At 45.1% G+C, this 13983-nt stretch overlaps 2 protein-coding genes across 2 annotated transcripts; one reads left to right on the top strand and one right to left on the bottom strand.

Annotated features, from left to right (window-relative positions):
• Positions 1 to 56: 56 nt before the first annotated feature.
• SAMD15 (sterile alpha motif domain containing 15) lies at positions 57 to 6317 on the bottom strand. The gene is made up of 3 exons (XM_052695558.1): positions 6169 to 6317; positions 5726 to 5824; positions 57 to 1573 (listed from the first exon to the last, which is right to left on the bottom strand). Exons 1-3 carry the CDS (start codon positions 6268 to 6270, stop codon positions 1307 to 1309), a joined length of 468 nt encoding a protein of 155 aa, XP_052551518.1. The 5' UTR covers positions 6271 to 6317; the 3' UTR covers positions 57 to 1306.
• A 154-nt stretch (positions 6318 to 6471) lies between these two features.
• Positions 6472 to 13725, top strand: TMED8 (transmembrane p24 trafficking protein family member 8). Its single transcript, XM_052694623.1, has 6 exons — positions 6472 to 6703; positions 6888 to 6966; positions 8749 to 8878; positions 9792 to 9933; positions 10259 to 10558; positions 11495 to 13725. Exons 1-6 carry the CDS (start codon positions 6610 to 6612, stop codon positions 11710 to 11712), a joined length of 963 nt encoding a protein of 320 aa, XP_052550583.1. The 5' UTR covers positions 6472 to 6609; the 3' UTR covers positions 11713 to 13725.
• The last annotated feature ends 258 nt before the right edge of the window (positions 13726 to 13983 follow it).

The raw sequence follows: 13983 nt of genomic DNA, 5'->3' as shown, positions 1-13983 counted from the left end.
TGCAAAACACTGATGGAAGTAGGTAAAAGATTATACAATAGAATTACATTGTCTTTCTTTCCGCTCTGTTTCCACCTTTGAGGATCTCCATTTTTGCATCCATCCGCAGTCTTGCCAAACATAAAAGCAGTCCCCTTTCTAATGTATCAGCATGGAGATCTCTTGATTTTTCACATTTTGAGACAAGAATGTGCATACTTGCTTTTACAAGTTTCATGCCCCTTGTGAAACTTTCTTCATAAACCAGCTTCTTTCTAAACCTGCTGGAATCTTGCCTGGTTTTGGTCTTTGGTCACACAGACATCTTGGCCTGTGATCTGACTCAGCTTCACCAGGTTCCTATTGCAGTTCCAACAGAAAAACTGAATTACAGTTCACTTGTGGTGGTACAGCTCTAACCCAAAGAACTGAACAGACCTGGGGCCCATTTTTCTTTCCCGTGTAGGATCTCAGGGAAGTCTGTCACCAAACAAAATCATGAAGATTTAGTCAGGAGCACTCTTTCAGTTGAACCAGGCTTTAACCAACACTTAACTCACAATTCCTTGCTGGTGACAGTTTGTGTTCCAGCGAGGTTGTACAATTCAAGTCCCATTGCTCTTACAGGTTCTGTGATACCTCACTCAGGGAAAAAGAAGATTTAACTAACTATATATATTGTCCAAATCCACTCAGGACCCAACTTTAGCTTATAGTATTCTTTCACACTTCCTGCCTTGTGTTGCCGTACTGTTTGCTGTGATAAACCACTTCTTGGTTCTGTTTCACACAAAATCAGTTCTGTGATTAGGGCAGGGACTCGTTGTTTACATTGTAACTTGGCACCTCCAGACTGCTGATAGCAGCAGGCAACACAAATGTGCACCAGACACTGTGTGTGCCATTTGTCTTACGTTTGTGGTTAGCAGTGTTCCCGGTCTACAGACACCAACACCTGGGAGAAACTTACTCACTTGAGCAGCAGGGAAATTATTGCCAATCACTGGAAATTAAAATGTGTCTAGGATTGATTTTTTGTCTTCTTAATCAACTGTGAAGCAGAAATGAAAGACAGACCGTCAGTGGTAAAGTCACATCTGATTTATATGTTTTGCTTCATTTGGTTCCTGGAAGCACATGGATTGCAAAAAATTCTTACAGAAAAGAGCCAATGCAGGGACGTGTTTGCTGTCATCAAAATGCCAAGAGCCTTTTATATAACGTGAAAAATGTGAAACTATACCACCCTGAACAAATAGCAAGCTAATAAGGGTGTATACTGCTCTCCCATGTGGGCTTCTTACACAGGTGGAACTGCAGTGTGACTCTAACCCTGAGTCTGTGTGCTCTGTGATAAAAGGAGAGCATCTATTTCTACCCCAGTCTGCCCCTGTGGCAAAGGAGGAAATGTAGAACAGGGCTCTAAGCCTGCTTCCTGGACAAACTGTGAGAAAGTGAGGGCATCTGCTTTCTGTCCAGATCGAGACTTTTGCTCCAGGAACAGACCCATGTTGTCTCTGTATGGGAGGGCAATGGATCTGCTGAAGACAGGCTCCTCAATCCCCAGCAACTCCCGCACATGTCGTGAAATCTCCTGAAATACAAATATATCAGACCAAAATATCAGAAATTCTCACTTCACAGGACATCAGCTTATACCATTTGGTACCAAGGTAGCAAAAAAAGAAACTGAGTTTCTGGATTTTGGAACATTTTCGCACTTAAAGTTGCAACTCAGGAAGGATCTGAAAGCGTGATCCTGGTATGACATTGTAAAAGGAGTGGAGACTTCATGTTCTCCAGAGCTACTGGGGGTGACAGCCTCACAGCAGCTTTCTTTAGTGGCACAAACAGCCTGGCTTTCCTGATTGCACTGGCAGAACAAACAAGTTACAGGTGAATGAGCTGGAGTCTGCCTAATGCAAAAACATTGCTGTTTGATACTGTTAGTAACTAGGTCTATACGTAGAAGAGCTGGAAAAACTAATGAAGCTAGTAAGCCACATTGCTCATTAAGAAAATCAGAGGTGACTGACTGGCTGAGCCTGCTTGCTGGGACTGTCAGTGAAGAGGCTTGCCATTATTCTTGAAGTCACTTGCAAGGATGTAACCTTCTGATTTGACTGAAGCACTGAAATGCAGTTCACAAGGTTTTATTGGTCTTACACAGCATTTCCTCAGAACCTTCTCCCAGCCTTGCTTTGAGCCTCAAGAGCAGTACACTACTTTATCTGTGATCAAAATAACACTGGAGTGGTATTTTCAGTGGCTTTGATATACTTTAAAATACCAGTACAGTGGAATTAAAATCAGTAGTAACTTCACTTGATCGTGCTGAGAAGCTCTCATAAAATTTAATGTGTAGTTCTTTATCAATTTCTCCTATTTCTCCTATATTGCAAAATGTTTCTGTGTCATTGAACTGATACTATCATGCTCATTTCTATAGTAACTATCAGGCTTTGGCTGCTATCAGTCTTTTCCTGATATTTCTGGTTGGGAAGCTTGCATGCCCCTGTGTGCAGCATTACAGTGTTACCTTTGCACCTGCTCCAGTACACTCTTACTGAGGTCCCTAGATGGGCCACAGTCAGCTTGGACCTCTGTGAACCTGAATCCCACCCAAGTAGGGTAGAGGTAGAAGACACAAACAAGCAGCAGGATGGAGCATGATTTTGAAGAACATCTAGGTTCTACTGAACTCTGAGATTATCTTCACTCACCAGCTTTGGAAAAAGATGGTCTAATTTGTAAGCTTGTTGGAGTATGTCAGCTAACACTTACCCTGGCCTGGTTAGTTTCTCCTTCAGTTTCTACAAGAGAAAAAGCAGGTCTTGCAGTTGATTTCTCTAGCCTGTGCCTTAGCTTTTCCCTAGCTGTTAAACAACTACCATATAAAATCCCTATATCCCAATGAGGAGCTGGGGATTAAAAATCATATAAAGAACTTGGTAAAATCATATAAGAACTTTGGTAAGTGCAGATGACTGACTGCAGAGGCTGTCTCTTCTTCAACTAGACGTACTCTTGAAAGGTTTCTGTATGAACAAAGCCAGCACTGCAATGTGAAGCCTTCACCTCTGGAATCAACATTAAAACTCATGGTACTAATAAATATTTTTGGTGGCATATTCAATTTCAAACAAACAGTTAAGATTGCTCAGTCAGAGGGAAGCTTAGAGGTGAAATTGCTTTTTGGTACTCTAGAGTAAAAAAGCAGTGTTCATATGCTATTCACTGGAGCACAAAGATTTTCTCTCTCCCTGGTTATTTGAACTTCCACTTTGTGCCCTCGGAAAGCGACTGTAAATCAAACGTGAAGCAATTGGCTTGGCTCAGTAAGTGCAGCCTCAAATCCCTGTTTCCATTATGGAGAGGAAAGAGGAAATGAAATTTAAGTCAACTTGCTCTGATAACAAAAAGAATCAATGAATTAATTGTAGCAGTACTACAACTGGGTAAATTATCCCATCTAACTTCTGAGAATAAATGCAACTAGGTATCACCTTCCTTTAAAAACAGATGATTTTTCCCATCTGTGATCCAAAAGAGTCTTGTCCTTATTACTTGAAGAGCTTTGCTCTCCTAGGAAAGAGCTGCAAGCATTTTGGATGTGTTTTATCAGTTCAATTTTCTGTTACATTTCCCTTTAAGGATTATTTGTGTGGTCGGTCTCAATTTCTTAGCCACATAATGAAATTAGGAAGAAAAAGCAGGCCAGTAACTAAAGCCTAAACTAAACTAAACTGAACTGAACTGAACTAAAGGTAGTTCACAACTAAATCAAAACCTGTTTTGTTCCTCGGCTTGTCTTAGATCCACTACCTGACTTTGAGCTGGTGTTTTCCTCTCTGCTCCTTTCATACTGCTACAAGGACCTCACAGGGACGCTGACACTCAACTCTGTTGTTCCAGTCTGAACTCTGCTGTCCTCTGGCTTCTCGTGCCAGGTCTCTGCACATCTATGCCTTGTAGGCTCAGAAGGCTCTGATCACCAGGTATACATGTACCTGCTTTGAACTGCGGGTTGTGTAAAAACCTAGTACCTTTTGATCCCAAATCAGACCTCCTTCTGTTCCTTCTGCATTAGCTGTGTCTCTGATGTGGTTTCTTACAGCAGGAGCTTATATCAGTGGAAAGCAGTTTTATGTAGGTTTCCTCCTACGTGTTATTTTAAGGCTCTTTTTAGTACATAAATATGTTTCTTCTATGGCAAAGGTCTTTATTACCTTTTGTTTGTATTCAAGATATAGAGAGACCGGATTTGATTGTCAAAAGGGAGGATGCATTTAGGGGAAAGCACGTGATTACAACTGAAATCACAGTCAACAGTGGATGACCGTGATTCAGACAGCAGATCCATTCCTGATTGAAATATCTCTTGGAACTATTCAAACAAATCTAAGCTCATGCTTCTCTAGCTATGATTACTGTTGCACAGGGTACATACTGTTGGGTATCTCAGCACTTATCTTCAGTAGTTTTCTTTTTGATGCTGATTTTAAGGTGACGGGTAACTGTAAGCCGCAGCAGTCAAACCACATGTCCCAGGCAAGATAAAGCTAAATCACTATTAATTCCTCTACTTTACACTTTATAAAACATTGGGAACATCTGTGCTGCTTCCACAGTGTGTGTACACAGTGATGTGCAAAAATCTCTTTTTAAAATCCAGATTTCCTTTGGCTAAACCCTGCCTTGGCTGAGTGTTAGTGGTATATTGGAAAGTAAACCAAAAAGCAGTAAGGATTAGTGGATCCTTTACTATTTTGATGTTAATCCAAAATTCACAGCCAGTGTCTCTGGTATCTCACACCACTATACAGCTGCTGGTTTCAATAGAACTACAGTATGCAGAAAAGAAGTGTGATTTAATGAAGAGTAAACCTGAGTGTGTTTCAAATACTGACCTACTTATGCAACATGTTTAGGTGAGGTTTCTTGTGTTTCCTATTGCCATCCCTAAACGAGGGATAAGAAAATAAAATGAGGAGTAAACGAAAGATCAAGACGCTCTTTTTCATCATGGTCCTAGTGAAAACTAAATGAATTTAAAAGGATACAAAAATTACCTACATATAGTGTAAGTATGAAATGCTGCATCTCTGCACCTTCAGGAATCTTTGGAAAGGCAAGCCACAGCCTTAACCTTAGCTTATCTGTTGGTGGTTTTAAAGAAACAAGGTCTTGAGAGGAAAATAACCAGAAAATTACATGTTCACAAAATGGGGAAGAAGCAGAGACATTTGTGTTCAGCAGAGTATAAACAAGGAAGTAATAATGAGTTGCCCTCCTGCTGCTTGAGAACTGTGGTTTGACTGTTGCAGGTTAAAGCTGCCCAGATTTGCAGATGTTCTACAAATTAAATCAAAGAGATGAGTAAGTGGAAAATTACTGAAAGGAAATTCTGAGGGAGTGCCTATGAAAGACATTTGCATCTTACAAAGCAATTTTCTAGGGTCAGAGGAGTAACACAGGCTAAAAGAAAGACAAGGCATTTCTGATGGGATGATGTTGTCCTGGAATGGCGGCCTGCAGCTCCCAGTCAGCTACGGAGTTACATCTGAAGACCTGAATAACACAGTCATTGGGTTGAGCAAAACCAGTTGCCTGGTTTCAGGCTCACTGCTCACACAAAATCTGTCTGGACAGATGAGTGACAGCCCTGCACCCTGGTGAGCAGGAGAGGCTGGAGCTGGACTCTGACAGACCGAGGGAGCCGCAGCACCGCAGCACACATGTGCACCTGCATGTGTCCGAAGTCTGTGATGCCCAGGGCTGGGAGGCTGGAGCAGTTCACCAGGATGAGGCGGCGGCCGGTGATGCCATTGGCTCTGAAGCACTCCTGGGCAGAGAAGCAGAAGGGAAGGTGATGGCAGGTCCATAGCCCTCGGCCATCCCCTGCCAGTGTTGTAGAATCATAAAATCACAGAAAGGCTTGGGTTGGAAGGGACCTCAAAGCCCACCCAGCCCCTGCCATGTGCAAGGCTTCCCAGGGCCCCATCCAGCCTGGCCTTCAGTGTCTCTAGGGATGGGGCACCACAGCTTCTCTGGGTGGCAGCACCAGCGCCTCACCTCCCTCTGAGTAAAGAATTTCCCCAACATCTAACCTCTGTTCCGTTAAACCCATTCCCCCTTGTTCCACCACGGTGTCCAGGGCCTCCGACCCAGGAAGCGGCAGCCCCGCACCTGGTACTGAGGGAAGCCGAGCCCCGACACCCACTCCGCCACCTCGGCGGTTCCCCAGGCCAGGACTGGGCGGGCGAGCCCCAACCTCGGGCTCGGCCCCATCGGCGGACGCGCGTCCCCCCACTCCCCATTGCCTCGGTAACCGCCACTTCCTGCAGCGCACCCCGCTTTCCCTTCCGCCGGCCCCCCGCCCCCCGCTGGCAGCGCGCCGGCGGCTCTGCGGAACCCGTTCTCGATTGGCTCCGTTGTTGGGGAGGGACACAAAAGCCGCGGTACCCCGCACCGCCCCCTTCCCGCACGCACGCCGCTCGGCTCTTTCCGCCTCTCTCTCCGCTCGGGTGTTTCCGCCGGCGGCGGGCGCGGAGCTTCGGCTTCGCTCGGGTGTTTCCGCCGAGGCGGGCTGCCGCCCCGGGCCCCGCGCCCGCCGGCCCTGCCCTGCCCATGTCGGACGTGCTGGCCGTCGCTGCCGGCTCCCGGTTCGAGCCCCCGACTGCCGGGGCGCCGGGCGGCTTCGGCGGCGCCGAACTCTCCTCGGGTACGTGCCGGACTGCGGCGGGCGGGGGGCGGCGTGGAGATGCGGCTTGGGCTGCCGTCGGGCTCCGCGGGGCAGGCGGCAGGCAGGGAGCGCGGGGGTCCTCGTTTGAGCGCTGCCTGCGCGCCTCCTGTCCGCGTGCTTTCCCGATGGAAAGTGACTTCTTTCCCTGCCTTCTGATTGTTAGAAAATGAAGCCGCAGCCCAGAGGACGGAGCCCGAGGAGCAGCGGGGTGATGGCTCGGAGCGCAGCGCCTCGCCGTGCGGGTAGGAAAGCGTTCGTGTGTTCGGTGCCCCGCGGGCGTAAGCGGGTCTGCTTTGACCTGTGCTGGAGCGGCCCCTGTGCCGACGGAGAGAAGGGGCTGCGGACCGAGCCGTCTGCTTTCGGGCAGTGTGTGCTGGATTCGGTATAGGAGCAGCTGTCCCTGCGGGCTTACGTTTTAAAGCCTATGAAATGACAAAGTGTAGCTCATGGCTCACCTGTTCATGCTGCAGAATCGATCAGGTTGCAGTCAACTCCAGAAGGTTTTGTAGTTTGTGGTAAGAACTAATGAGCTTTCGGGAGATGTTCAGGGCGGTTCAGTACTTAAGCACTTGCACTGTGTGGAGGCTGAGCAAACATATTCCTTACGCTGTTTTCTTGACAACGTTTTTGTTCTTCAGCTTTTGTCTTCTGCATCAGCCTTCCCCTAATGCTGTTGCCTGGCCACCTTATCAGATGCTTGGCCTGTTGTTACGGCAGGGTGTATGGAGTTTTACTTTGTTAGAGTACGTGTGTTGCTTGGGGCACAGTTTCAGAAATCTGCAAGCTCAGTTTGTCAGAAAGTAGATCACACTATTTGTTAAATATCAGTCTCATTTAAAAAAGAAAAGACAACAGCAAGCAACTCAGTAAAACAGCTGTTTGATGTCATCTTAGTTTGACGTGGATGACACTGATATCAGCCTTCTTGAGTCCATGCGTTTTTTATATCACTCTTTATTCTATCCGGTCTTATTCAAGGAATGAATATAGGCTGTGAGCGGAATGGCCAAAGTAGTTGCTGGGTATTCATGGGTGTTACCTGATGAATTTATGTACATGGAATCTTCTTTGAAGGGAAGGAGTCCAAAAAGGATGATCCGAGAAGGCTGCTTGATGAGGAATTGCTGAATGCTGTAGATCTGCTTGAAAAGCTTGCTCATGGTAGCATGAGCCGTGTTTGCCCTGTTCTAGTTCTAGTCTTCTGTATACACTCAGTATGGAATATGTTCTGAGTGGAGCTGCAATCAATCTTTTTTAAGCTATTCCACACTAGATTAATAGTCTGATCCGTTGCTAATGAGACTATTTCTCCCATGTGAAAGGATTTTTTTTGTTGTTGTTGACAGTAATTTAGAAAAAAAATCTTCAGCAGAGATAGAATGCCAGGAATGTTTCCTTTCTTGCTCATTCTTTTCCTTGTTTGAACCTTTCTTTTTGTTCTGGAATGTCCCACTCGTCGCAGTGCAGATCTTGGACCTCTTTACTGTTGCTGTCCTGCTGTTGTGTGTTGTACAGCTCTCTTGTCTGTGCAGCATGTCTGAATATGGCAGAGAGACCTGTGTGTTCTCTGTATTTCTTGGGATTTCTGATGGGGAAGGTTGTGGTAGGGCATTTTCAGGCTGGCTCTCAAAAATGTTCTGAATCCTTTCACTGTGCTAGTTGGCCTCTGATGTCATGTAGTAGCTGGTATAACAGAAGGTATCTTGAGCAGAAAGTTGCTGCTAATTTCTATGCTCACAAACACTGCGCTGAGCTTATGCAGTGAATTAGCTGCTGTCTAAAGGACGTTAAATATGGAATGTGTCTTTGAAGTTACTCCTTCTGTCTGGTGTGGAAGATTTTCATGAGAAGACAAGGGCAGAACTCGGGTGCAAAGGGCCCTCTGCAAAGGCATTGGGCAGGATGCTCAGTGTCTCTGTCCCTCTGAATTCTGGCTGCCTTGGAGTGATCCTTCTCACAGCTGAGCTCTGCTGCTTGTGACCTGAGTATAAGTACTGAATTGTGGTACTTTCTTCCTCTGAGAGGTTGCAGATAGGGTCATCTGTGAGTGCGGACGTGATAGAAGATTCAAAGGAAGACAGTTGCACTTTGGAGGACCAGAAAGTGGCTGAAGCAGAAGAGAAGCTGCCTGACCAAATCCAGTCCACTAAAGAGGTAGGTGATTGTTTCTGACATCTACAAGAAAGGAAGGAGGTGCAGCAGCATTTCTTCCACCCTACTGCTGTGCTTAATGACTGTGGGACAGGCTTTAAGTGAATCAACTTTCATCTTAACAGAACCCTTATGGTCCTCCATATGTTAGTGAGAGGTAGAAGTTCTGACTGACTTTGCAAAATCTCTCTTGTGTACTACTGTAGTCTTTACTTCCTTGCAGTTTCTGGTGTGCCAGGGTTTCAGGGTTATTCTCACCTTCTGCCTCTTGTCTGGGTCTTCTAAGGATTCCCTTCATGCATGTTTATGGAATAGAAGTGGAAGGCAATGTGCCATCTTTTGTCTCTTTTTTTGAGCAGCCAATTTGCTTGTATTACAAATACAGCTGGGAAAACTCGTGCAAGTGTCACACAGCTCAGGAGCTGTGTATTTTCATATATGGAAAGAGGGCTGGCCCCAGTGAGCCAGATGGACCTTTAGCCAGGATGCAGTTGATGTCAGTGTGATTGTGCTGCAGTGCTGATACAGACAGAGCTGAAAGGCTCTCCCTAGAGAAGCAGCACTTTGGGAGTGCTTCTTGGGAGCAGTCAGCTGCATCTGCGAGGCTATTTCTTTGCTGAAAGATGATAATTAAATCTCAGAAAGATGCAAACGTGCCTGCCCAGAGACTCCTGGGGAGGCTAAGGGATGTGTGGTTTGTGACATGAATGCAGTGTGTGACTGCAGAGTGTGTGGTGCAGTGGGGAAAGTAATGCAGCGAGGTGCCTCAGACCAAGATGCTTCTTTCTAGTTCTAACAAAAGCTTCTGCAGGATCTGACTTGACTTCAGTGTTAATTACTACTGAGTTGTTGTAAATCCATCTGAGGACTTTATTACATTATAATCTTTGTGACTGGGTGTATGCACTTTGTGCAGGAAGCTCTTGTTCGAATGACCAAGTACCACATACATCAAGGAGCAGGGGATATAGTCATGATTCAGTCAGACCACACTGGTGCTGTGGATATCCTTTCAGCTGAGCTGGAAACTGCAGACCTCCTTGGAGAGCAGAGAAAAGGTGAGGCATGAAAGGACCTAACTTGCTAATTACTCTGTTGCCTTTTTTTTTTTTTTTTTTTTTTTTTTTTTTTTTTTTTTTTTTTTTTTTTTTTTTTTTAAGTGCCAGTGCCTGCCTTGGCTGGAGAACAGTAGAGACTGTCTTAGAGGCACTGCTGGTTCCTGTTCACTGCTGATTCCCACTGGCCTGTGGGCTCCTTGCTAGTGTTGTGAGAAAACTTCATATCTGACTCTAGAATAAAAGACCCTTACTGAAAACAGTGAAGCTATTTACAGTAATTTGGCCAGTAGTAATATGAGCTGATGATCTTTTCCTCTTGTTTCAGCTCAGCCTCCCCCTCTGGCTCCACCTACTACATGGACCTCAGGGAAGATGAAGGAATTCAAAGCCAAGATGGGAAAAGAGAAGAGTGCTAGGATGGTGGTGAAACGAGGCGAGGTGGTGACAGTCCGTGTGCCAACCCATCCTGATGGGAAACGTGTCTGCTGGGAGTTTGCGACAGATGATTATGACATTGGATTTGGAGTCTATTTTGACTGGACCACTGTTACTAGCACTGCCATTACTGTTCAGGTCAGCGAATCCAGTGATGAGGAGGATGAAGAGGAGGAAGAGGAAATTGAAGGTTGGTGCACACTTTAAGAGTTATTTTGTGGTGCTTGTTGCCATACTGCTAAGAATGTTTGTCAGATGCTGTAATTTCCATCTACTTTGCTTACCCAGTCTACTTGTTATCTCTGCAGCCCGTTGGGGTTTGGTTAGGCTAAAATGACAGAGTGGTTAGCCCTTCCTGCTTCAGCACTTATCAACGTCTGTTCTCCTCCAAGAGCATTTTTTGAAACCTAATACACTGAAAAATTAAGGAAAATCACTCTTCCAGCTGATAACAAGCTTTTCTAGCTGAGAAATTTTTGGTAGTAGATGATAACCAAAAGGTTTTTTTTTTTGTTTTTACGTTGTCCCAGTGTATCATTAACTTGTGCTGACTGTCTCTGTACCTGTGAAACGCATATTACCTATTCTGTGGTTTCAGTATCTTTATGACCAGTGCATCTGGGGGTTTTGGTGTCTGAAATCAATCTTGCAAGTTCTCCAAAATGTATAGGTTCATATTTGATAAATTTATTCTTGGAGTGAATTGAGGACGTACAAACACAGTGAAGCTATAGTGAAGACCTTTTCCACCTTTTCCTTGCTCCATGTCAGTAGCACTGGGCCTTCTTAAGGAGACCTGGTTGTGGCATATATAAGAGGAGTGAACTGTCTTAAGTGAAGTTAAGTCCAGGGAGAGTAGGCCAGGCTGGCAGACAAGTATGTACTGTTTCATTAGTATTGCGAAGAGAACTGATCCTCAATGTGTCCTTTTTCTCGCAGTAAGAAAAGTTGAGCTTTGTGGGTAGTATTAGCAGAGGTCAGGGCAGACACTAATGTAATGCTATCATAGGTAGCCCTCGAGATGAAAATGTTTACATTCCTCTGTATTCTGGTCTTGTTTAGCTTTTTATGAGCCATCTGGTAGCTTAACTGATGCTTTCATGCTTTCCTCCTCTTTCCCATTTAGGACTTGCCCCTGTTGGTGATGTGGAAAGGGGCTCCAAAAGCTCTCTGCGGAACCGCTATGGAGAAATCATGCCTGTGTATCGAAGGGACAGCCATCGGGAGGTGCAGGCAGGCAGCCATGACTACCCGGGCGAGGGCATCTACCTGCTGAAATTTGATAACTCGTACTCTCTCCTCCGCAATAAGACTCTGTTCTTTCATGTCTTTTACACTAGCTGAAGGGATGGGAAGGGGCAGGGATGGCAGACAGGAGGTGGTGAGCATAGCAGGCTGCCACCCAGCCCTGATACTCCATGATGAGCACTTCTGTGTGACAGAACAAAGGCACAACTCTGCTAGCGACTCTTCAGACACAACTTGGTTTCTCCCCACGCCCTCCTTCCCAGCTGTCCTGGTGGAGAAGAGTGGTTGTGACTGGTTGTTCACAGGCAGCTGTTATTTGTATGAAACTTTGGGAGTCCTGCTCTCTGTAGGTATAGTGTTGGGCCTTCATCATAGCCAGTAAATGCCCAGAGGCCAGGTGCAGCTGGTCTTGGTTTCTTTCTGTTGCAGTGGTACAAAATGAAGTCAAAGTGTTCTTCATCTGTTGCTGTTCTGTAAATCTTCAGGCTCTTCTGCTGTATCTGGATCACTAGAGGGCAGCTATCAGCTGCAGAGAGACGAAAACATGTCTGGCTTGTCACCAAACCACTGATAAAACTTATCACTTACTGCCACTATGTGTCACCAGCTGCCAGCACTTCCTTTGTTCCTATATGTGGGGATGCAGCGTGGCCATGCTACAATAGCCAGCTCCAACCTATGGTACCCATGTGTTAGAGCAAAGTGTGTGGGGCTGGGGAGGGGAGTGCACAAATAGAAGTTCATAGGAAGATTTTCCTGTGGATCAAGAATTAGATATTGCATCTGTAGATTATAGAGATATAAAAATTATGATTAAATCTCCAGTGACCACAAAGCTTTTTTGCTTTTTTTTTTTTCCTGTAATCCAGATGTAAAAACAGAAGAAATGGTTTACTGCTGTATTGAATAAATATGAAAAGGTCGGGATACGACCAAGAAATATACAAGAAGTGTTTCTTTGTAGCAGCATGTTGATTCACTGGCATTGCTGCCAGCTGAATAATAGCATATATAGGAAGGAAGATGCTCCCCAGGGAAGCATGCTTTCTCAGCTGCTATTGCTGTTACAGAGGTGTTGTTGCAAAAGAGCAGAAACTCAAAAGGGGTGGGATTTTCCCAGTCCTTTCTGTAAACCAGAATGAGCAAGTCCATTGCTAGCCCTGATCATGTGGTGAAGGATAGAGTTCCTTGACATGTTTTAGTGGCTATGATAGCACTTCCTGCTTGAGTATTGGCAGAGTTGAACAAGGATTATGTTAATCCTTCAGAGATGAGTTTTAAATCACATTTATCAGCAACTGTTGTTTAATACTTAAAATCGTGCTCTTTTTAAGAATAGTAATGTGTTTATGCTTTGTTACCTCTTTGCAGACACAGAATGGCTTTTTGCATGGTGATGCTAGTAGAATCCTGACTTTTAATTTTTAAATCCTCCAGGTAAGGCACCTCTATTTGGTCCATTCCCTTTATTGAGAGGGATTGATGAAGAAAATGATTTTGGGGTAGTTAAGACCAAAGATTTCACTGTACTAGGAAGGCTGTATATTTCCTCTTATGGCTATATTGTAATGCTGTGGAATTTTCTTTATGTTCAAGCTCTTCTTCTAGCTGTGATTACTTATTCGCTGCGCCAGAGCACTTAATAGGTCAAAAAGATGTGTGTGAGAGAGAGATGTTTATAATGGAGCAGCCCAAGCTTGGAGCAGGAAGAAGGAAAACCAGAAAACTGGTTGCTCCATGGGTGAGCAGACAGGAAGCAGAGCTGGCCAGGGTAAGGAGCAAGCTGGTGCTATTCTGGGCCCTGAGTTGGAAGCCTTTCTCAAAGGAGAGAGAGGACCTGGCCACAGGAGAACTGCAAAGCTGTCCCTCAAGCAGAGGGAAACACAGGGCAGCCTTAGGGGGAGGTAGAACAGTAAGATTTGGTATCTGTCATAGTAAAGTGATCTTTAGTTTAGCATCTTGGGGAATGTTATTTCTTCCTTTTTCCCCCTCCTGGGGAGATGCAGAACCATCTTGCGGTCTCTGTACAGCATTTGAATCAGGTCTGAGCCACTTGCATAGGGCTTCCCCCACTCCCTCCCCTTTTTTTTTTTTTTTTTTTTTTTTTTACCCTTTGCCCTTGAAGTTCTTTGACAATAAGAAGGTAACCTATAATTGACCAAAAATTACTGCCTTTGGTCCTTTCTCATGTAATCTGCAGGGCCCTATGTGCACTTGTTGGTTAATGTATGAGACACTGTGTGGCACCTGATCCAATTTCTAATTAGGATTCATTTATGATAAAGGGAATTTTGACCTATGCACAGCAATTGTAGAAAATTTATCCTGATCCTCAGTTTCACAACGTTCTGTGGGATACTGTTATTG

This window comes from Tympanuchus pallidicinctus, unplaced genomic scaffold (assembly GCF_026119805.1).
Source record: "Tympanuchus pallidicinctus isolate F22 unplaced genomic scaffold, pur_lepc_1.0 scaffold3, whole genome shotgun sequence".
NCBI classification, from domain to species: Eukaryota; Metazoa; Chordata; class Aves; order Galliformes; family Phasianidae; genus Tympanuchus; species Tympanuchus pallidicinctus.
This window is presented reverse-complemented; position numbering and strand designations above follow the sequence as displayed.

Coding starts and splice junctions, on each gene's coding strand:
- TMED8 (XM_052694623.1), top strand. CDS start 6,610: ATGTCGGACGTGCTGGCCGTCGCTGCCGGCTCCCGGTTCGAGCCCCCG. Junction 9,934..10,258: donor CCTTGGAGAGCAGAGAAAAG/GTGAGGCATGAA, acceptor CTCTTGTTTCAG/CTCAGCCTCCCCCTCTGGCT. Junction 10,559..11,494: donor GGAGGAAGAGGAAATTGAAG/GTTGGTGCACAC, acceptor TTTCCCATTTAG/GACTTGCCCCTGTTGGTGAT.
- SAMD15 (XM_052695558.1), bottom strand. CDS start 6,270: ATGGGGCCGAGCCCGAGGTTGGGGCTCGCCCGCCCAGTCCTGGCCTGG. Junction 5,825..6,168: donor TCGGCTTCCCTCAGTACCAG/GTGCGGGGCTGC, acceptor TTCTCTGCCCAG/GAGTGCTTCAGAGCCAATGG. Junction 1,574..5,725: donor CAGACTTCGGACACATGCAG/GTGCACATGTGT, acceptor TTTGTATTTCAG/GAGATTTCACGACATGTGCG.